Here is a 23,320-nt window from a genome sequence, read left to right as displayed (position 1 = left end):
TGTATAGTATATTAATTATATCTCAAAATTGTTGTTTGAAAAGTTAAGAGATCTCTTAGCACATTATGGAAAATGGTCAGACATTGGCTCATTTTTTTATAGTTTCAAAGGCACTAATAATGGACATCCCATTTTCTGGCAATGTAGTTTTCCTGGCTGAAAAGCACAATTTCTTAACAATACTTTTATATTTGTTTGAGATGATCTTGTAGTTTCAAGAGATAATTACTTCCCACTACTCCTGCAGCACCCACCCACCACAACCAGTGAAGGAACTCATCTCTGTGGATGGGAATGGTGAGTGCTCTATAAAAGAAAGATTCTAAATTCCTTCCACTGTTCATCCAATCTCTTATCTCCACCCTGTCTTACTTTTCTCCTCATCCCAAACAATATCCTAATGAAGACTGTCTTCCAAGCAAGTCAGTAAGACTATCTAATAAATAAATCTGAATTGTGGTAGCCATCTTCCCTGCTGTGACTTATACAGTCACCTCATTCAATTAGCTATGGAATGATGGCATCCCAATTTTTATTTTCATAGCTAGCTATACCTTTGTGTTCTCAAAACATATATGCCTTTCCTGCCAAAGAGTTAATGCTATTCTTTCTGCCTGGAGAAGGTCTTCTAAGGAGGTCTATAGTTACAAGACATTTTTTTCAGACATTGTTATGGTTTGGATATAAGTTGTCCCCCTAAAGCTCACGTGTGAGACAATGTGTTATAGGAGTGTTAACCCAATCAGTGAATTAATCCCCTGATAGGGATTAACCGTGAGGTAATTGAAATAGTAGGATGTGGCTGGAGGTGGTGGGAATTAGGATTTGGCTTTGGGTATATATTTGTATCTGGAGAGTGGAGTTTCTCTCTCTGCTCCTCAATCACCATGTTGTGAGCTGCTTCCCTCAGCCACACTTTTCTGCCATGATGTGTAGCCTCACCTCAAGCCCGGTGGAATGGAGCCAGCATTCTATGGACTAAGACTTCTGAAAACTTGAGCCCTCAAATAAACTCTTCCTTCTCTATATTTGTGCTGGTCAGCTCCTTTAGTCACAGCAGCGAGAAAGCTGACTAAAACAGACATTATAATAAAAGAGTTACGAAAGACTAATACCAATTCCTGTTTCATGCAGTCAATTGTGTGTAAATACGAGTAATCTGTATGGTACCTATTTGCATAGCATTAAAGGGCTCACCAAGACATTCTGTGGTGAACTGCTCACTTTTCTCTCTTTAGTAAACTGTATCCTGTAACACAAAAACTATTGCACTTTATAGAATATTCTATTCTAAACTTTACTGGCTTTATGATACATTTTCAGTGCTTAATTAAACATAAGTAAATTAAAATTTTAATCACCATTTTTAAAAAATGATACAGATTCCAATCACTTTCTCTAGTTTTTTCATTAATCCTATCAAATCTAGTTCTAATTTGGTATGATAGAAAGAGCAAGGGCATTTGAAGTCAGATGAACTTGGGCTGAAATCCCAGTTTATGATAATTAGATAGCTTTATGATATTTAGATAACTTTGAAAAGTTGCATAACTCTCTGAGCTTCCTTTTTTCCCAGCATATTACATAGACTAAAGGAGAAAGAATACAGTTTGCTGAGGGCCCACCATGAATCAGGAGTTATATTTGGCCTTTTCATTCATGTTATTTCATTTAATCAGTACAACAGTCCTGCAAATCAACTTATATATTCTATATATCAGAATACAGTAGAGACACACAAGCCCCATTTAATCAAGACACATACTATAAAGAGATTGCAAATTAAACTGACTATTTCAGATACAATATTGTGGGATTGGTGGTATTGTTTGTCATATTTGCTCAGGGGTATTGGAACAGAGCCAAAGTAATTAAATCCCTAACAAATTTAGTAATATAAAAGGACCCAGTCATTGGCCAGCATAATTATTCTATTTCTGGGAAGAAAAGAGACAGGTTTATTTGTAGTATCCCATGCTTAATCATTAGTATTAAATGAATCAGGACCAGAACTAATCAAAGAAGCAAACAGCTGATGACTGCTGCTTTGTAAAAGAAAAGAAGTACTTGATGTTCACACAAGTGAAAGCAGCCAAAAAGGCCCCTCAATAAATGGCCAAGTTCTTTTTCTCCCTTTAAACTTGTTCTCAATGGTCTTTAGTCTGTGATTATTTAAATATTCATTTATTTCAGAGGCCTTTTTGTGCAAATCTCAGTTTAAAATCCAATCACGTTCTTAATAAATTGGTCTAACAACTGCTTTCAAAGTAAGAAACAAACTACAATATTTCATCTATAAAATTAACTGAAGGCTATATGGGCAGCTAATCCAAAAGTAAAAATTATAGAAATTGTTTATAAAATGACCCAGGCTGAAACTAGGTAAGACCATGAAGCTTCATTGATTGATCATGATTATTGATTTATAAAGGTAAGAAAGGGCTGGGATGTACAATATGGGATATGGAGAATCTATTATGTTTCATTTATTCAATAATTCTTATAATTTTCCACACATGCATTTGCACTCATTTGTTTGCTATTCAATATTGGTAGAGTGATCATACACTTGTTGTGTGTCTGTCATTGGTGACCCAGTTGCATTTTATAATCTGGCTAGAAATATCAGGATAATTAGCATATATTTTTCCTTTGGCCTTTCAAAGGGGTATTATAATGACTAAATTTAAATTCCAGTGGTGAACCACAGAGGGTGGAATCCTCCCGACTAATTATAAAATAATCCCTTTTTTGCTTATTCTGAGATTTGACCACAGCATAGGGTTGGCATAGAACTTAAATGTGAGAGATTATTCGTTTGATTCTGACCACACTTGCACCCACCCTCTCCACTGGAGACATTCTTAAAGTTTCTTTAGTAATATATTTTAAGAAGAAGTACTTAATGATTTTCAATAAACTGGAAGAACATTTTGTTTTCTATATAAAAAAAGTTTCCCATTTAAGGAGATAGAAAAGTGTGTGTGTGTATGTGTGTGTGTGTGTGTGTGTGTGTGTGTGTGTAAAAGAAAGAGAGGTGGGGAAGATAGAGGAGAGAGAAAATAATAAAGGAAAACCTTGGAACTTCTTCATTCTCACAAGAAAGCTTTGAAGATTAAAGATGTCAGAAGTCAAGGAAAGAGTTTTACTTTCAGGCATGGAAGATGTAAAAAAAAAGAGGTAAATAGCTAGAGATGAAATGAAGGTTCTAGAAGACAGGGCATGGCTCAGCACCCTTAGAAGCCCATGACAATGACTTTCTATCAAGGAAACTTCTATAAGACATTGGGGGCCAATGAGAACCAGGGAGAGTGTTGTCAAAACCTACTGATGTTTTCTAATCAGGGTATAAAGTTTACAGTGCTGCAAAGAGGGCTACTAAAAGTAGTTTTATTTGGATCAAAAAAAATCAGAGCCTATTCTTCCCAGTTCCTTCTCCAATGCAGGAACTAATTGGTTCTCCCATAATAACCTGAATTCTATGCCAGACAAAGCAGATCTTAGGAGATCATTGTACTACATTGCTTTGGCATCTACTACTATTTTTCAAGTAAGTGTCCATGGAAAATATTCCAGGAGAAGTTAGTACAATGAAAGTAAGTATGATACACAGTAAATGCTGTGTCCCTCAACTGGGGATTTCCAGTGCATATTAAAGCTGACAAGAGATACTACAGTAAAAACGCATGCTTAATTCTTTAGAACATAGTGTTTCCAAAACATAATTGGGCACAGAATGCTTTATTTGCCACACACCTTTCCACATTTAGAGGAATGTGAGTTTGGAAAACATGAACAAATGTGACAATTAAGATGCTTTCAGGGCAGAGGATATATCTTAGTAGCAGAGTGCTTGAGCTTCTAGGTTCAATTCCAAGCACCACCATTTAAAAAAAAAAGATGCTTTCTGTTTTGAATAACAGAAATCCCAAAGAAAAGTAGCTTAACTAAATGGGACTTTGTTATTATCATACACTGAGAAGTCAACATGACTAGCTTGACCATTGATGTCTGGGCCAGCATCTCCAGAATTCCCTTGTCCCTTCCCTCATAGTTACAAGATGATGGAAGCAGCCTCCATCCAAGATGTTGGGAACAGTCAGAAACATTTCTGGTTTTCATTAAGAAACCAAAAGCCATCCAAGACTTCCAGACCATCCCTAACTCCACATGAGCTGAGGTGGAGGCAGGTGAAGGCAAAAGGGTTTGGCCATGACCAGTGAGTTAGCCAACCAACAGGGTTTTCAACAGTAGAATTACGTGTAGGGACTTGCATTGTGGCTTTATGCTTTTAGCTTCTACCAAGAGATACTGTTAGAACAAGTCACATAAAATCTGTTGTTTCTATATTCTGTACACGAGTTGTACAGAGTAAAAAATATGCCATTAATAAGACCCATATGAGCAATTTCAGGTTCAGTGCTTTCTTCCTCTTCCTTCCGATACTCATTCCAAAGGGAAAGTTTACCCATATATAACTCTTTGGTTCTACCTTGGCCCTATAAGCTACATGCCTGGCATTAGACCATTGTCTATAAGGTCTTGTGATATTCTCAATTATAGAACTAGACAAGATCCAGCTTCTCTAGATCCAGAGATCTTTTTCCTCATTTCTTTCTAAGCCTTTTCCACTCTTTCCAAATTTTCTCCCAATAGACTTAACTCTATAAAAGCACCAACGGAAGGATTTTGGGGTTCCCAGTTCTGAATGTTCCCATGTACTCCCCTGAAGGAAAGAAACAGTCTTTCAATTAAAAAAGGGAAAAATAGAGGCAGAGATCATAAATTAGTATTACAAAAGACCACTTGACACTTTACACAATGAACTCATCACAAATTAAGATGTTCCCTATTGAATGTTTGTCTCTTCTGGTAAGTCTTAACTTCTAGCAATTTGATAAATGCTAAGGACTCTTGTGTTCTTCCCTTTCAACAATTTCTCTCTCTTCAAACCAACAACTATCTCCACTTCCTTCATTCTCAGCAGAAGATTAAGCTTCAATCTTCTTAGAAAAGGAGAAACAGATCAGCCCCTTACTTCACATTTCTATTATCCCCACATTCTTTTTCTTCACTTCTGTCTCAGAGAAAATGAGCCTTTCCAAGGCTCCATTTGTGCTTGGGATCTCACCACATTCTGGGGCATTTTCCTTCATCAATTTACCTTGCACTTTTACGTGCCTAATTGCTGTTTCCAGATAGACTCCTTCTCCCTCCTTGCCCACAAACATGTCCAAGTCCTCCCATCCTATTGACATTGCTTACTCTTCAAACAATTTTTTCCCCTCTCCTCTCCAAGATTTCTCAAAAGAATCATGTGTATCTGTGGCTTCTACTTTCTCACTTTTTTCTCAACAACTTGCAAACTCTCCATAGTGAAACTTTTATGTACAATCACCAGTCTTAGTATATTGGAAGTCAGACAGTTGACTCAGACAAGACTCATTTTTTCCTTAGCTTATGATGTTGCACTACCCTGTCACTGTCTGTTCTCTCCATCTTAAGCATATTAAAGCAAGAAGAACCAGTTAAATAATAATCTAGATTGGGTTCACAAATTCAACATCTCACTGTCTTTTTGTAAGTTAAGTTCTATTGACATACCCATACCCATTCGTTTCCATGTTGTGGATGGTTGCTTTTGTGCTCCCAAAGCAGAACAGAGTAGTTGTAAAAAAAACTGTCTAGCTTGCAAAGCCTAAAACATTTATTAACTGGCCCTCTACAAAAGACATTTTCTGGTCTCTTTGTAGATGATCTAGAAAATCTAGCTCTAGATCAAAGATTATGTACCAATAGGAATCAAGACATGACTACAAACTATAGTAAGTGGGTATGAGTGATAAACATCAATGGAAGGGGTACAGTAAGGAAATAAAAATTTTAGAATGACAACTAGAGATTCCCACTTGTGAAATGTGGTATCACTGTATTAACTAAGGGAGGAAACAGAGCCAAGAAGTGTGGTGGTGATATAAGAGAGAACATGATCAGTTTACCTAAGAGGTGTTTCACATTTCAGGATAATTATAATTCAGATATGTTCAGTGCCCAGGAAGAAAACTTTAGAATACTTGTGTACCAGAATAAGAAAATAAACTACAGAACTTGAAAAAACAAAGTGCATTTAAGTTCCAACATATATAAATTTCTTCCTCCTGAAGATTCCATTGTCAAAGTCTGTATACCATTAATCTCATCACACTTCATACCCCTTACATGGTGAATTTATTACATACAGTTGATCCTCATTATTCACCCACTCACTGAAATTTATTACTTCAAAAGAAACACTCATGGTGTAGTCACCATCACTTGCAGACACACTATAGTGGTAAAGTTCATCCAACAAAACATTCTTAGCAGAGTTAGCAAGGTGACATTCTGCCTTGCTTTAGCTGGCATACAATAAATGTCCTTTCAGTCTTTTTAGTACTGTGATGTGCCTTATAGAAGAAGGCTGTGATGTGCCTTATAGAGAAAAAAATGTTAGGTAAGCTTCATGAGCTGTAGTGCCATTGGCCCTGAGTTCAGTGTTAATACACTGACATTATATATTACACAGTGTCTTTAGACTGAAACAGAAAATAAGTTTATGTGTTGATCAGCTCTTAAAAATGTTATGAACAGAGATTTGCAGGAACCTCTACATTTCCCAGAGTGATGCTTCAGTATTCACCAAGTGAAACTTTATAGAACATAACTACCATGAATAATGGGAATTAACTCTAACTTAGTCCACAACCAGATAAAAAATCTTGTGCAACATATACCACATTGCCATTCCTTGACATTTTAAAAAAAGTATCCATTATTACCAGAGAATAGATACCTGCTTATTTTCAAATTTATGAGGTCTTTCCAAAGGACAGAACTTAATAATAAACAGCCTGGGTCAAAGGCTGGAACATTCAGGCAAGACTTTAGGAATAGAAAATTTAAAAATGCTTTTAAACAAAGGACAACCACAAATGTTAAAAAAAGTGCTTTTTAATTTTTAACCAGAAGAATCATTAAGTTGACAATAAACAGTTCTGTGACTTTTCTTACAATATTCATGATGTCTGTTTATATGCTTTAAGCAATATAATTATTTAATGAAAGTGAAGATGGCAGGGCATAACAATTTGTATGAAATTTACAATTACTGTTCTTTAAGATACTTTTATAAAATTATAAGCTAATAATAATTCTCCCAATTAGAAGTCAGATAATTTTAATGTAACTCGAAATTAAAGTATAATTGTTTACACAACAATTAAGAACACAATTCCAAATCAGTTATCAAACTGAAAATTTAAAAATAAGTGGTAAAGCGCTTACCTAGCATATGCAAGGCTCTGGGCTCAATCCCCAGTACCACAAAAACAAAAATGAACAGAAAAAATGTAAACAGTTATAAAATATCAACTTACAAATGCTATTAAGAGCAAGGCTATTTGAAGTATGGCCTTGAACTGTTTGTCACCCATCCAAAATGAAAAAAAGAGCTTGTGCCAGAATGAAAATCAACTGCATCACTAGTCACACTGGTTGAGGTTTTTTTTTTCATAATAATAGAAACAAAAGTTGACTTATATTCTGGCACAATCACCTTATCTCATTACAGACTGGAGAACAGGTACTACCTTCCTTTATTAAAAGTGTCATTATAATTTCACTGTTCAGTTAGGTCAACTTATAGTAAAAGGATAATTGTAATTGTCATCTATACACCATTTATTTCAAAATCCCACCTATCCAGGGATCCTCCTCAAAAAGCAAATAATTTTATAAGACCATCACAATTTAACAGTTTTTTTTTTCAGATGTGTTTTAAGTGTTACTGACACCTAATTACTCAGAGGTGCTCTCTAGATTCCTACTTTAGGAAAATAAATCATCTGCTTTTTATAGACTTTTTTTATTATCTTGGGAGAAAAAGAATAAAAACCGAGTCATTTGCTAATAAATTCTCTTGAAAGATTGATTTTCACCATTTAATCAGTGAAAATATTTAAATTATCTTCATCAAAAGATTCTTTTTATATTCTTTGTGCAACGAGTAGTTGCTTTTTTACAATAAAACAATGTTACAAAAACATTATGGAAATTTACAACTCTTAATATTTTATTAACTAAAAGGAAACGTAAACTATTTTAATATTCCTCAGAGAAAAAGAAAGCCTGTATAAAATGATTTTTAAAGAAGTAGCTTATAATTCAAAACTCAACATTTCTTTGTTTTTATTTTTTTGGTATAGCATAATTATTCTAAAATTTTAAAAATATAATTTGGTGTTTTGGAAAAGTAATCATTCCCTCATTCTCAATGACTTTACTAAGCTTTACTCACACTGCCTTAATACTGAAGGCAAAAAAAAAGGGGGGGAGGTGGCACTCAACGTTTAAAAACAACTCATAAGTTTCAGATATATGAAAGCTCAATTTAAGCATCTGTGGCGTCTGGTTTATTGAACCAACAAACTACTTCTTAAAGACTTTATATCTATATTGATTATTCATAAAAAGGGAGCTCTTGTAGCACCTGAGTTCAGCACAATATACCAGAGCAAAGAATGGTTAAGAGAAGTTGCTTAGAGACTATATTTTATCTATCTATACATATATACACACACCTATACATATACACATATGCATATACATACATACACACAACAAAGTAGAGAGAAATTTTCCTTTTAAAATGCTGTGGATGAGCCAGGTGCAATGACCCACACCCGTAATCCCAGTGGCTTAAGAGGCTTAGGCACTTAGCAACTCAGAGATACCCTATCTCTAAATAAAATATAAATTTAAAAAGAGGTCTGGGGATGTGGCTCAGTGGTTGAGCACCCAAGTTCAATCCTCAGTATTGAAAAAAAAATGCTGTGGATGTTAAAGTAATTCACCAGTTAGTCAAATAAAATAAGTTGATGGCCATTAAAAAATAATTTAAAGGCATCTAAGGAATTTGGAATCTATCAAAATTTCAGGAATTTAAATCATTATAGTAATATCTGACTGCATGGGGAAATATGAGGTTGTTTGTTTTGTCAATATACAGTTTGATAAAGTAATATGGCCATGAGACCAGTTATTTTAACATGATGCTATAACAGATATTTTAATGGTCATCAGATAGAAAAACTCTGATCAAAGATTACCCTAAAATGAATAAATCACCTCCCACTATTAGGACTAAACAGTTTCTGGCCATTGACCAAACGTTCTGCTTTCCCTAGACTTGCCCACAGTGCTCCCAGCAAAATACCACAGTTATAGGCCATTCTCTTGGTGGCCTTAGGCCTCCCCCAAGAGTCTCCTTAATTACTAGGAATTTCACACAAGAACTTTAGGAGAGTTTGATGTTCTCATGCTGACCTTGGCCATTGTGCTAATATTTCTGCTGATGCCATGGTATTTTTTACATATACTTCTAAAGCACTGAATGATGGACTTGTATTAGGAGACATCAAAATTTCAGTAAGCTGCCTGGATCTGCCAACATTTTCTTCTACACTTAATTGATGAATACATTTGACCAAAAATAGAGTATGTTCAATTTTTCCTAAGTCTCTTGTATTCTAGAAATTCTAGAGGATGAAGAACCACTATACTTGCATACTACGCATCTTTCATCTTCCAGACCTTATTAGATCTGAAATATGCTGAGAGTGGGCAAAAGATGTTTGAGTTAAAAAATAAGCCATGTTATTACTCTTTGCTCTGACTTGCAGAGGATATCATTCTTTTAATTTCCTTTTTGCTCTGGTTAAAGAACCTCTTTCACACAGCAGATCATATATAATGGAAATTGTATGTAGTTTCAAAATATTCATAATTGAAAAACATTTTCTTGTAAAACATCTCTGAAGCATCTATAAAGAATATACTTTGGCTTAAACTTTACACTGTTTTCCTAAAGAAATTATGTCAATAGAATCATGGTATAGAACTCATCTTAAGAGAGAACCTATTAAATTCCAAAGCTTTCATTTTTTTGCTCAATTTACAGCAATCATAATATAGCACAGACTTTTTTTTCCTGATATGTAAAATATTTTTAAGTTCACTTGAACTTGAACTTTTCATTAACATATGAACTCACATGTAAAATTTTATTTTTGTCATGTATTTAAATATTTCCTTCTCTGTAGAGTTATCTCAGTGGAACAAATGATATTACGCAAGCAATTAGACCTTTAAAACACTTCCCTAAATTCTACTATGCCAAAGATAATTTACAATATAAACAGTCATATATGAAGCTACAAAGCACATCTCACAATGGAGTTGATTTCAAATTTCAAAGTCAATCCAAATGAGTCAAAGAGAAAAGTGCTAACAGAGTAAATCTGGAACAAGTTCATGGGGATTGGGCAAAGAGTCATCAAAGCGAAATCTTTTGGAAACCATGCTGCTATCCTCTGGAATATTCTCTTTGTCTTCCCGATTACCACAGGTTCCATTACAAGAGGATTTAGAAGTCTTATCTTCAGAGGACCTTACTGGATGATCCTGAATTTGAGAGGAGCTAGAAGTTTCTTCAGGGTGAAACAAGCTTCCAAAGTCCCACTGCTGTAGCCAAGAATGAGAAAGGCAGGATTCTGCTGTTGGTCTTTTCCTTTGAAAGAAAGCATCAAGGGGAAATTGAGCACTAAAATCAAGTTGAAAAGATCTTTAGTTTGACAGATTATAGACAGTTATAAATGATTATGAAGATAACATATAATACTATAAAATCCAAATAGTAGAGAATAATAATAATAGTAGCTAACATTTATTGAATGTCTAGTTATATGCCAGGTGTTATATTAATGTTTTCAATATATTATCTAATAATCACAAGAAACTAAGAAATAGGTATTATTTACACTATTTAATAGATTAGGGAATAAGTATGCCAAGAGGCTTGGATTTTGCCTAAATTCTCCTAACTTAAAAATGATACATGCTGTAGTTTAGATCTTAAATGTCTGCCCAAGAGGCCTATGTGTTAAAAGCTTGGCCATCAGCCTGCAGTGCTATCAGAAGGTAGTGAAAGCTTTGGGAGGTGAGTGAAAGGAAGTTAGGTCATTGGGAGTGTGCCTTGAGTAACATAAAGGGACCCTGGCCCTTCCTCCCTCTCTCTTGGTTTCCTGGCCACCATGAGGTGAACAGATTGCTCCAACCACATGTTCTTCTGCCATGACTCTGTTTTGTCACAGACCAAAAACTGTGGATCCAACTGTTCATGGGCTGAAACCTCTGAAATGATGAGCCAAAATATACCTTTCCTCTCAATAGTTGATTATCTTGAATATTTTGTCAAAACAGCAGAATGAGGGGCTAGGGGTATAGCTCAGTTGGTAGAGTTCAATCCCCAGCACGCCCCCCTCCCCCACCAAAAAAAAAAAAAAGCAGAATGAGAACTAAACAAAAAATTGGTACTGAGAAGTTGGGCTATTGCTTGTGACTATCCATGATGATGTGGTCTAGAACCTTTGATACTGGCTCATAAAATTGGAGGAATTTAGAAGTTTGGAGAAATAGGCTAGAGAAATTCTCCTTAGGATGCTCTAAGAAGAACCTAAAGGACAAATTCTGATGAAGGGATCAAAATCAAAATTACTAACATGAATGTAAATAGTTAAGACTGTGCTAATAAGGTTTCAGATGGACATGAAGACTCTACTGCAAAGTGAACTAGAGGCAACTCATATTATATTCTGGCAAAGAACTTGTCTACATTTTGTCTATGGCCTGAAACTGTGTCAGTCTGAGTTTAGTGTTAGAAGACTAATTAATCTGATATAGAAATTTTCATGGTTGCACAGCACTCAGGGAGTGGCACAGGTAGTATAGACTGCTTTTAGTCAGATTTACAGTGAGAAAATAAAAAAGGGCAAGAAGAGCAGAGTATAAAAATTTGGAAAACTTGCAGTTTAGCCAAAAAGAAAGTATAAGAAAAGTTCCAGACAAGGAGGGTGTAGTTGTTAAAGAGATTAGAACCCTTAAAAATAAGCCAACTACCTTGAACTGGGACAACAGGAAATATGCCTTGAGAGCATCTCAGGAATCAGTTAAGACCCCTCCTCCCTTACAGGCTCAAAGATGGATAAGTGTAAACATGTTTCAAAGACTTTCCTTGATAAGAGCTCCTCAAGGTATTCAATTTGCATGGGGACTCCTCAAGAATTGTTTATCTGGGATTGCTTTCCCCATGTTCAGATATCTAGACCCTGGAGACCACTACAGGCATGGTCTAAGCAGGTCCCAGTACATTTCTTGCTGGAGGCAAACCCTGGCGTCATCCATGTGGTTTTGCAGGCATGCAGAATTCCAGAGTTGTGGAATAGTGGACGCATCTATCAAAATTTCAAAGGAAAGCCTGAGAGGCCAGGTTGTTTGTGGCAGGGTCACAATACATGCAAGCAGTTCCTGACAAGATGATTTCATAGTAAAGCTCTGAGAGTGAAGCCAGAGCCACAATGGAAAACTCAAGAAATTAGAGATGCCAGGAATGCAGAGCACCTGCTGAAGGAAGCCGCAGGCAGTGAGCAGTGAAAGGCCATGAGGGCTGCAGTTATCAAGACAGGGATGTGCAAGCCCTTTGGAGTTCACATCATACATCCATACACATACACACAAACACATGTTCCTACACTATATATTTTTGCAATTTCCTCGTTCACCCACTCAGTAATGTGATTCAAGCACATTTTTCTATATCAATACAGAGTTAACATATTAACAGCCATATTATTTATCACTCTTTCATATGGATATGCCATAATTTATTTAATCAGATCTCCATCAATACTTCCAGACTTAACTATAATAATGCAGCAATGAACACTGAAAAAAAAATTGGGGGAATTTCTCTGATTACTTCCTGTGAATAAATTACTGATAAAGTTATTGGGTCTTTTTATTTATTTAGTTAATTATTTTTTAGTTGTCAATGGACCTTTATTTTATTTACTTATATATGGTTCTGAGAATCAAACCTAGGGCTTCACACATGCTAGGTAAGCACTCTACCACGGAGCTACAACCCCAGCCCCAAGTTATTGGGTCTTTATATTTTAAAAGATGGATTTAACTGCCCTCTAAATGACCTTAATATGCAATCCTACCTATATCTTCTCCAAGATTATGCAAAAAATCCAAATTTTTTAAAAATATCACTTTCATGGTTTACTTTTAGAACTATTTTTATTCTTTATTTGATCATAAATGTATATATATATATATTGATCATATACATATATAGATCATACACACGTATATCTTTTTTTTTTCCTGTGCTTGGGATTTGTATCTGTTTAAGTATTCTACCAGAAAGATATCCTGAGCCATGAACTACTTTTTTTCTAGTAAATGTCTTCTTGGAACCACAATTCACATGAAAAAAAAATTAATGGCTAACCCATTACTTTCTCAAATTGAAAATCTTGATTCTGGTCTGCATTGACAAAAACATAATGAAAATTACACTTAATTTGAAATTTCCTTTACTGAAGAAAATACTTGCCTCATTATCTAGGTAAATGATAAAAGACAAAAAATGAGAATGAGAAGTGAACAACAAAAACAAAAATAATCAAGGAACTATTTAGCCTTTGTATTTCCTCATCTCCTCCAAGCCTGATATCTGCTCATGTGCAGATTCAGTTTATATATAAAAGTGTTCCCCTAGTTGTGATTGCTGAAAGAAGGAAAACTGCATTTTTTAAACTTGACATGTACTGAAAATTCGACTTATCATGGAACTTATAGAAAAAAATCTAGTCAAAAGGCTTGAAATAATATGTTAGTCTAACAAATAAAATTTAGTAAAAATTATAAAATTTCTAGGTTTACAAGCCCTTTGGAGGAAAACATAAATAACATATTCTCCATTATTTTGCATTCTTAAAAAATAACACTAAAACTTGAAAACAAGGTCTAGTCTTCAATCATATTTATTTAACACTTTAAATTTTCAAATTTTGTTTCTATATGAAAGTAATATGGTCAAATACTACAGTTGTAAAAGAAGGGAAAACACCCATCTTTATATAAACATAACTCTAAGCTTAACACAAATACCAGTTGGTATATGCTATATAGTCTTTTGTTTTTCTGTTTAATTTTTGTCTGATTATTGTAAAGTTAATGTGCTCATCATAGAAACTTTAGAATATTAAAAAGTTTGAGAAACAAAAATTATTTATAACTGCACAGTATTATTACAATTCCTATTAAATAATCATTCAAGTCTATAATATAGCCAGTAAGAATTATTTGGATTTGAATTAACCTAATAAAATAATTAAGAAATCAATTTTTGTTTTTCTCTCTTTTAACAGATAAGGAAATGGAGTCCTCCAGAAGATGCATAACTGACAGAGATAAAAGACTAACAGAAAGAAATCAGGATGCCAGCATAAAGCACTATGTCACAATTTTTATACCATGTAGTCAGGCCATTTTAAGTAAATAGGCTGATTCTGGATAAAGAAAAGGTCCACTTTTCCTTTTCGTGCCTTGTAGTTGCCAATGAATAGGAGTCCTGATCCACAGTTACAAGGCTGTTCAAACATCTGATCCTTCAAGATTTGACAATCAGTAATTTGTTCTTGTTACATAACTGTAATTATTTAACTACAAATCATTCACAATAAAGTCTTATAATAATCAGCCATATGTACTGTAAACTTTCTATTATTTTCAAGGATTAATAGCTGGCTGAGAAATAACCCAAATCTTTTCATTCTAAATTTCCTATCGTACTTTCTTATCTAAAGTTATATATTTATTATTTAATGATCTTTCATATCATCTCTCTCCCCATTTTACCTGAAACTTCAGCATACTTCTAATTTTATATAACTTTAAAATGTATCTTTCTTAATGAACACGTATTATTTACTTTGTAATAGTAATTAAACAAATTAATATTATTACTTACTCTGGATTTTTTACTAGAAGGCCTTGGATAAAGTCTGTGGCCAGCTGTGAAACTGATGAAAAAATTTCTTCTGAATAATCTACATTAACTTGAGAAATATTAAGATATGTTTCCTGATTATCTTCTCCCACAAATGGTGATGTATGAGTTAACAACATGTATGCTATTATACCAATATTCCTAAAAAATGAGAGGAGGAAATTAAAAATGTATGTTAATTTTTAAATATTTACATAGAGTACTATCAATGTTCTATAAATTCCTGTCCTTAAATATAAACTAGAGACTCAAATAGCTTTTAGAAATTCCTATATTATTAAAACTAAAATAACTAGTTACCTCAAAGTTTGCCTCACACAAAGAGAGTTCATGCACATGTGTTACAATAACACAATGTACTTAAAATATATCATGAAGTCCACAATATTCCCTTCAACACAGACATCTGTTTCAGAGACACAAAGCTGCTGCAGCAGTTCTAAATGGGGTGCAATGACACAGTAATGATCTTTGCAGGGGTTCTGTGTATATATGGCCTGTAAGTTTGTCAAAGCACAGGGTTGGACAGGTAAATATCTTCACCACAAAACTTTTCAAAGTTATAAATATATTAATGAAAAGGCTGGTGCTCAAGAGCCAGAAATAGACAATATGGTACGGGTTTCACAAACTTATTCAACAACAGAATCTTTTTTCCTTGGCAAACTCATAAGCAGTTCAGAGAACACAGGGAATAAGTCTAAACTCTTCCACTTGGCCTATGAGATCAGTCTCTTGCTGAAGTCCCCTGGTTCTAATCCCCATCATGTTCTCTCTGTGCTTGCCACAAAAACTCCCAATTCCCTATCAATGTACACTCATAAAACCAAACTTGTGTGTGCATCTGACCTCATCTTTTTCTTGGTAAACACCTCTACCTAATTCTTCTAGACCAAGATGAAGTGTTTCCCATTGTTAGGTGGAACCTAAGACTACTTTGTCTGTTGCTTCATCCAGGCTTTCTGAGCATTTTACCTCTATTACAGAACATGTAGCTCTGCACTGTGGATTATCCAGAGTCTTCATCCCCTAAAGGAATTTTCCTATTTATTTCTGTACCTTTGGCTCAGAGTTTAAGTGTTATCTTAAAAGGACAGACAAGTAAATATTCTCCTGTGGCGTAATAATGATACTTGAATAAAATCTTCTAGACAAAAACCCTTATTATTTATCCTTAGGATCAGAGAACCCAGGAATATACATTACCCAACTTTCAATGAGGGCATTTAGGTAATGAGCAGAATCTTACCACATATCTGTTGCTGTGGTAATGGGATCGTAGTTCAGGATTTCTGGTGCTAAGAGAAAAGAAAAGTCAAATTTAAGATCAACAAATTTTACAACATAAAAATAAAATATATTCCATGCTTGTATAATTTTATCAAGATGGATTCTACTGTCATGTACAAATAAAAAGAACTAATGAAAATTTTAAAAAATTAAGTAAGAGGTACAAAAATTACTTTATATTATACTAAATTAGAACTGTATTTAATTTTGAAAATCTGAGTGATATAAGATCATCAGGAATTTAGCTATTCTGTGATTACACATTTAAACATAGCTAAAGTTGAGCAAATTATAAGACCAGATGGTTCATTTGAGGGAGTTTTTTTTGGTGCTGGGGATTGAACCCAGGGCCTTGTGCATTCAAGGCAAGCACTCTGTCAGCTGAGCTATATTCCCAGCCCAAGACCAGATGGTTCAGATGGTTCAAAGTGTTAACAATATTCTTGGGAATAACTGGAAGCTAGTAGTTAAAAAAACCAAGGTTTCATTAAGATTAATTTCAGAAAAAGCAATTATGAAGAAATAAAATATGAGAAACGAGAATCTTTAATAAAGTTTTAGTTTTATTACTGTTAGAAATTAATTTCATCATTTTATTAGACTAATTTAAATTTATCTTTTCAGGATAAATATGATCATATGCATTTATAATGACATTATGAGCAAATTATGCTTCTTGGACATGACAGATTTTTAAGTAGATTAAATATCCCTTTTAACCTATCAAAAACCTAATTTGCATTTAATTTCCAGCTCTCTTCCCCTCAAAGAAAAGAAAAAAGGAGCAAAATAAATTCTCTATACTTCTCCAAAACAAAACTGTTTTCTAAAGCCTAACATTCTTGCTAATAAAGCCCTTCTCCTTTTCCCTAACTCCCCTCTTACTCATTTCTTTTTTCCTTGCAAACAAAGTCTTTATACATAAACATTAAATTTTTACACTTAGTCAATATCCTGTGAATGTTTTAATAACCCTACATTTAGTACAGTTCATTTAAATGTGTCACAACCAAGTTTCAGTGTATTTATTAATGATGGTGGAATGTGATGATCATTATTATCCAAAGTACATGTATGAAGACACAAATTGGTGTGGATATACTTTGTATACAACCAGAGGTATGAAAAATTGTGTTCTAGATGTGTAATAAGAATTGCAATGCATTCCGCTGCCATATATAAATAATAGGAAAAAAAAAAGACTTGAACCTAATGAATCCTGGGATTAGATGCTCTAAAATACAACTTTAGAGAGGTATCATTTACTTAATAAATTTGAAAGGTGTAGGAAAAAGAAAATTCTTACCTAAGTATTCTGGTGTTCCCATGATCTCCCGAAGTTCACATGCATTCCCAATTTTTCTAGACATTCCAAAATCTACAATTTTGATGTCCCCAAGAGGGTATATGCTGCTCAATAATATATTCTGTGGCTAAGTAAAGCACAGCAAAAAATGATAAATAATGTATAATAAAAGAATATTAATCTCAGATTGAAGATATATCAAGTGAAATGTATTGCTTAGCTATTAGGTATTTCATTGAGTCATTCATCAAAACATACTGAATTACTATTTAAGAAGAACTATACATTCAATGATGAATAAAGTAAAAAACTGTACTCAAAAAGGTTTTTCAGTATGAAGGAAAGTTAGATTGATACATTGATTATGAGACAGAGTACTCAATAATAAGGCAAGATACCTAATACTGCCCATAAAAAAGTCCAAGAAGGCTATGCAAGAGAGATGAAGCTTAAGTTGAGTTTTAAAAGTATAAGCATGAGTGTGCCAGGCAAGAAGGTGCTTGGAGAATAGCACAAAAAGAGGCATGAAAGAATGAACATGCACACATTTCTAGGAGAAGGTAGTTCAAGGTAGTCTGATGGTTCTGGATGAGCTGGGTCTGATTGTTCCCAGGTTTGAAGCTTAGAGAATAAGATTCATGGTACACTTACTTCATCTATTGCCTCCTGGGACCACGTGACTCAACTTTACTATTGTAGAATTATGACTTATGACAAAATTTTCTGCTACCAGCAAAATCTATATAGACGTAGAGGTACTTTTCCTAAAGTCTGTACAATCATCATAGTGTTTTAACTCTGGGAAAACCTCATGTTTATTATTAAATCAAAGATACCAACATAGGAGAAAAAGTAAGGGTAATTAGTTCTGTTGTTGTCAATCTTGGGCTTTATGGTATATAAAGTCAAGCTTACATGGCATCCATGACTTCAAGTGCTGTGTGATGCTATGTAATATACTTGGTTTGTCTTTAGCAGGGGAAAAAATAAATCTAATAATAGGAAGCTCATGGGAGCCTGAGTATCCTGGTATTTATTATGTTTCCTCTTTTCCTATATCTCATCAGTAGTGGAAATGGTGGGGGTATTAGATGGTTAAAACTGTTCCCCCTCCACAGGGGTACCCAATAGAGAAGACCTTTTTTATTTTTATATTTATTTTTTAAAAAGGGTAAGAGAAGGGGAAGATGACAAGTCCAGTGTGAGATATGGACATTTTAAAGTTTCTATGGGACATTCACATGTGTATCCAAATTGCAGTTTTAAAGGGGGGATTTGGAAAATAGGAGATAGACCTGTACTATAGGCCAAGATCTGGGGATCGTTATTATTATTATAAAGTGGTAGTAGAAGTCAAAGAATCATGCAGGGAGATTGTAGAGAAGAGTCCAATGTTTGGAAAGTAAGAGATTGATAGACTTTCAGGTCCTTGGATGACTATGGAGGAAAGGAAGAAAAAGGACAACATGAAAGACTTAAGTTTCAGGGCTTACAAGAGGAGCCTAAATGATCTGGAAAGAGTCAAAAGATTGAAAACCTCAAGAGAAAAATGAATGAGCATAATGGGAACAAAGAAATGAGGATTATTAAGAATATATTTTCAGAGACAGAGAACAGAATTGAGTATTTCAGAGGTGGACAGTTTCATAAATTAAGAAACGGTCCAGGGTGTGGCTCTAAGAGAGGGATAGAATAGAATGATTGTAGGATTATAACATAAGAATGATGCATTTTAAGAGCTCAGTGATTAGCTGCTCACATGTACAGTCTTCTCCTGCCTGCCAATACAAAATGAGGTCCATGTAGCATGTAGGTAGGCAAAGAATGCACACAGCACAGGCTAAATGTGACTTGTTTCTGATCAAAACTAACTTAAAATTCTGCACATCAAAAGCAACAAAGGAACACAGGCTTTGCATTCCTTTAAATCACTTTACCTTACCTTTAAATCAAGGTGTACAATATTATTCTGATGTAGATAATAAACTCCTTCAAGTATTTGTTTAATGAGTCTGATAACATCATTTTCAGAGACCATTTCAGCCAACTCAGGTAAACACAGGTTAAAAATTTCTCCACCCGCAGCACTGAAAAAAATTCAAATAATACAGCCTTTAAAATCATTTGCCTAAAAATAACTTTTAAATACTGTACACATGTTAAATAAAAGACACAGCCATCTAAACTTTAGTGCGTGTATGTGTGTATAAATGTGTACACTCTTAAGAATAGTGCAGGGAAGGGAGAATTTTTAAGAAGAAAATAAATGACAAAAATAATTCTGGGTACTAATACTTCAATGTTGAATGAATAAAACTGAATTTCTCTATAAGTGAATAATGTTATAGTCTGTCTTTACTGTGATAGAAATAATAAAAACAGTAGTTAATACAATAAGCTCTGCTCCATACATATAGAAAGACAGATCTGGGTATATATGAACAGCATCTATTTTGATAGTCATGATAACCATGTGACAAAGATGTTATTATTCCCATTTTACAGATGAATTAACAGGATTAAAAGAGATCACCTCTGTAAGCATTAATCACAATGTCTGAGACATGAAAAGCAACAAATATTTGCCACATTATTCTTAACGGCACTGTAAAAAAAGCTCTGTAGACATATACAAAAGTTCCAATCACACATTCTTGACTTTAATCCCATTCCACCCACCAAAACTCCCTGAAAATTCACCAGAAATTAACTTTAATATGTCTCATGATAACATGGTAAAGAAAATCTGAATATTGATGCTACTGTTTATAATAGAGAACTCAGAGTTAAGGTACAGGCAAGATCATTGTACTGTCATGTGTAACTAAGTAAAACAAATAAAAAATAAAAATAAAATAAAAATAAAAACAATATTGGCAATTCATATTTTTTTAAATCTAAAAACCAAATAAGTTCATCTTTATTAAAAGTTAATGAATGGAGAGCTAGTAGACTCCACCATAACCAAGTTCAAATTTAATAAAACCAATAATAAAACAACCTGTCATTAATATCACTTGATGTGAAGCAATAAAAAATAAGATCATTACCTATATGGTTTTCTTGCCAAGGAAAATGTTATAATCTAATCATGGGGCCATAGACAAATCCATAATGTATGACATTTCATGTGACAAATTTCCCTCAGAATAGTCAATATCATGAAAAATAAACAAAATTATTGAAGAGGCTCAACAATGAAATATATGGTGAATCTCAATGAATCTTATACTGACAAAAGTTAGTCTATAAGACATTTTAGAAACAAAGAAATTTCAGTATGGCCTATTAGATGATACTACTGAATAAATGTTAGCTTTATTGTGTTTAATAATGGTGCTGGTCATATAGACAATTACCCTTATTCTTTGTAATAAGTACTTTAGCATGCAAAGGATAAATATCATGCTATGTACAATTTTCAAAATGTTGCCATGTCAAGATGTCAAAAATTGGTGAATCAAAGTAAAGCATGTAAGAATGTCAATTGTGCTAGTTTTCCATCTTTCTATAGATTTGAACTTTTGTAAAATAAAAAAAATGAGTATGTAGGATGGTTTGAGTACAGAATTGAATTGGTAATAATAATTAGAGTAAAAGATTCCACCATTTTATTTTTACCATATAAAAAATAATGCCATCTTTTAAAACAACTAAAACTGTCTGACCATATTTTACCATCAACTCAAATTACATGATGTGACATTGCCACTCCAAAAGTGGTGGGCAAAATAATTAACCCAAAACCCTAGTAATAAATTAAGTAACTTTTTTTAAACTTTGGTAAAAAATTAAGTTTTTTTACCATTTGCTGAGTGCTTGCTACATTTCAGCCAGAGGTACAGAGATCAGTAACAGTTCTGCTAGTTTACTAGACAGGGTACTTGAATGATTTTCAGATTATAAACAACGTCTATCCATAAAATGTATTAAAACTTTCTAATGTATTTTGTTGTTGCTGTTTAAATGAACACCCAGAAGACAAACTTTATGAAGATAATCAATATTATCATGTATATTCACCCTTTCACAATTTTTGAAAAATGTTGGCTACTTTTTACATACTTCAAACATACAGATGTCATGCATGTGATAATTATTTTAAAAACAGCTGACAAAATAATTACAAAATGTATGAAATCTCAAATCTTATTGGGAGTATTCTGGCATTTACATTCTTTTTTTTTTTGGTGCTGGGGATTGAACCCAGGGCTTTGTGCATGCTAGGCAAGCACTCTACCAACTGAGCTATTTCCCCAGCCCCTATTCTGGCATTTACTAAAATTCAAATTTATTTTGAAGGTGCTATAACATGCCTTAATATGATATGTTAGTGTTCTGGGAAATGTACATGATATTTGGGGCTGGGGTTGTTGCCCAGAGGTAGAGTGCTTTCCCAGCATGTGCGAGGCACTGGGTTCAATCCTTAGCACCACATAAAAACAAAGATATTGTGTCCACCTAAAACCAAAAAATAATCATTTTTTTAAAAAAATCTACATGATATTCATTATGAAATGAAATACTTATCTACTTAACATTTTGCAAAATTAGCAATTTCATTTATAAGTTGATTCCAGGCAAATCTATTTCCTGGTACAAACACATTTTTTATTAATATGCAAATAAACCTCTTTATCCTTAAGATAACTAGAAGCTAAAATAAGGCTAATATGCTTTTAAATTCAAAAAAGGCAATGAGGCAAGTTAGCTACTAAAAAGAATTAATACAGTCATCAATACATTTTCTTCTAAAAGTAGATTTACTTTATTAAAACTATTAGAATCTAAAGCATAATAAACACACATTAAAGTTATCTTTTCTAATAATTGTTATAGATATTCATACTTGTTACATCCTTATAATAAATGTGTCAGATCTTCATGTAATAAAGACACTAAGAGTCACATGTGGATATATTGGTAAAACCTGCTATTTTAACCATCTTCCACTCCCACTACCTCATCAATTATTGAATATTTGGTTGTTTCAGCGTTCACTGACAAAGAACATAATTTCTTATGGCTACAATTCTTACCATAATGTTATGCATTCCACACATACTAAATGGGTTTCTTAAAAAACAATGTTCTAGTCATTACCTTCTGCAGTTTACCATTCTGTTCTTCTTGGATTTCCTTGGAAGTGTTTTTCAAGTAGATGCACGAAGCAGATAAATGATTTCAATTCTATTTGCCCATTACATTGTTTTCCAAAACAAAAAACAAATCTCAATTTCCACATCATTAGCAAAAATAAAAGTATAATTTTACCACATCCCCCAAATATTGTATTGACATTTGTTTATTTCTTGCTGTCTGTTTTGTGCTTTTGTGTAAGGCTATATATTTACCCTTATGAAAAATATCTGAATATGAACTATGTTTCTCTAACATTTTATCAAAGGAATCCTTACAAGTTCCTGTCATATTTTTATTATTCTTATTTTTTTATATTTCAAGTCACCTATCCTAGAATAGGTAACTTAAATTTCCTGAAGTACATACTTACTATTCTAATATCAATATGATCTCACTTGAATTTTCATAGACCTCATGAAGATTAATCACACGGGGACAGGACTTTGCCAATTCAAGAACAGCAATCTCATGCAAAATCTCTGCTCGACAGTCTTGTCCTCGTCTTCTCTTTTTCAGAAATTTTGCAGCATATTCTTGGCCAGTAGATTTTGATATACACTGTCTAACCACAGCAAATTTTCCTCTGGAGGAAAAAAAAGGGAAAATTAATTTTAATTTTACCACAG

At 33.6% G+C, this 23,320-nt stretch overlaps 1 protein-coding gene across 2 annotated transcripts in view; it reads right to left on the bottom strand.

Annotated features, from left to right (window-relative positions):
- Nucleotides 1–6,976: 6,976 nt before the first annotated feature.
- Stk17b (serine/threonine kinase 17b) overlaps nt 6,977–23,320 on the bottom strand; it is a 32,199-nt gene continuing 15,855 nt past the window's right edge. For both annotated transcript variants that reach the window (XM_076865794.2, XM_076865793.2), the window contains exons 3-8: nt 23,065–23,277; nt 19,495–19,639; nt 17,553–17,679; nt 16,206–16,254; nt 14,918–15,097; nt 6,977–10,606 (exon numbers count right to left, since the gene is read on the bottom strand). In XM_076865794.2, the coding sequence (XP_076721909.1) occupies nt 10,324–10,606; nt 14,918–15,097; nt 16,206–16,254; nt 17,553–17,679; nt 19,495–19,639; nt 23,065–23,277 (997 nt within the window). In that variant the 3' untranslated portion in view covers nt 6,977–10,323. The remainder of the gene's footprint in view (nt 10,607–14,917; nt 15,098–16,205; nt 16,255–17,552; nt 17,680–19,494; nt 19,640–23,064; nt 23,278–23,320) is intronic.

The sequence above is a fragment of the Callospermophilus lateralis genome, chromosome 9 (assembly GCF_048772815.1).
Source record: "Callospermophilus lateralis isolate mCalLat2 chromosome 9, mCalLat2.hap1, whole genome shotgun sequence".
Taxonomy (NCBI): Eukaryota; Metazoa; Chordata; class Mammalia; order Rodentia; family Sciuridae; genus Callospermophilus; species Callospermophilus lateralis.
The sequence above is the reverse complement of the archived record's forward strand: the minus strand, read 5'-3'. Positions and strand labels throughout refer to the sequence as shown.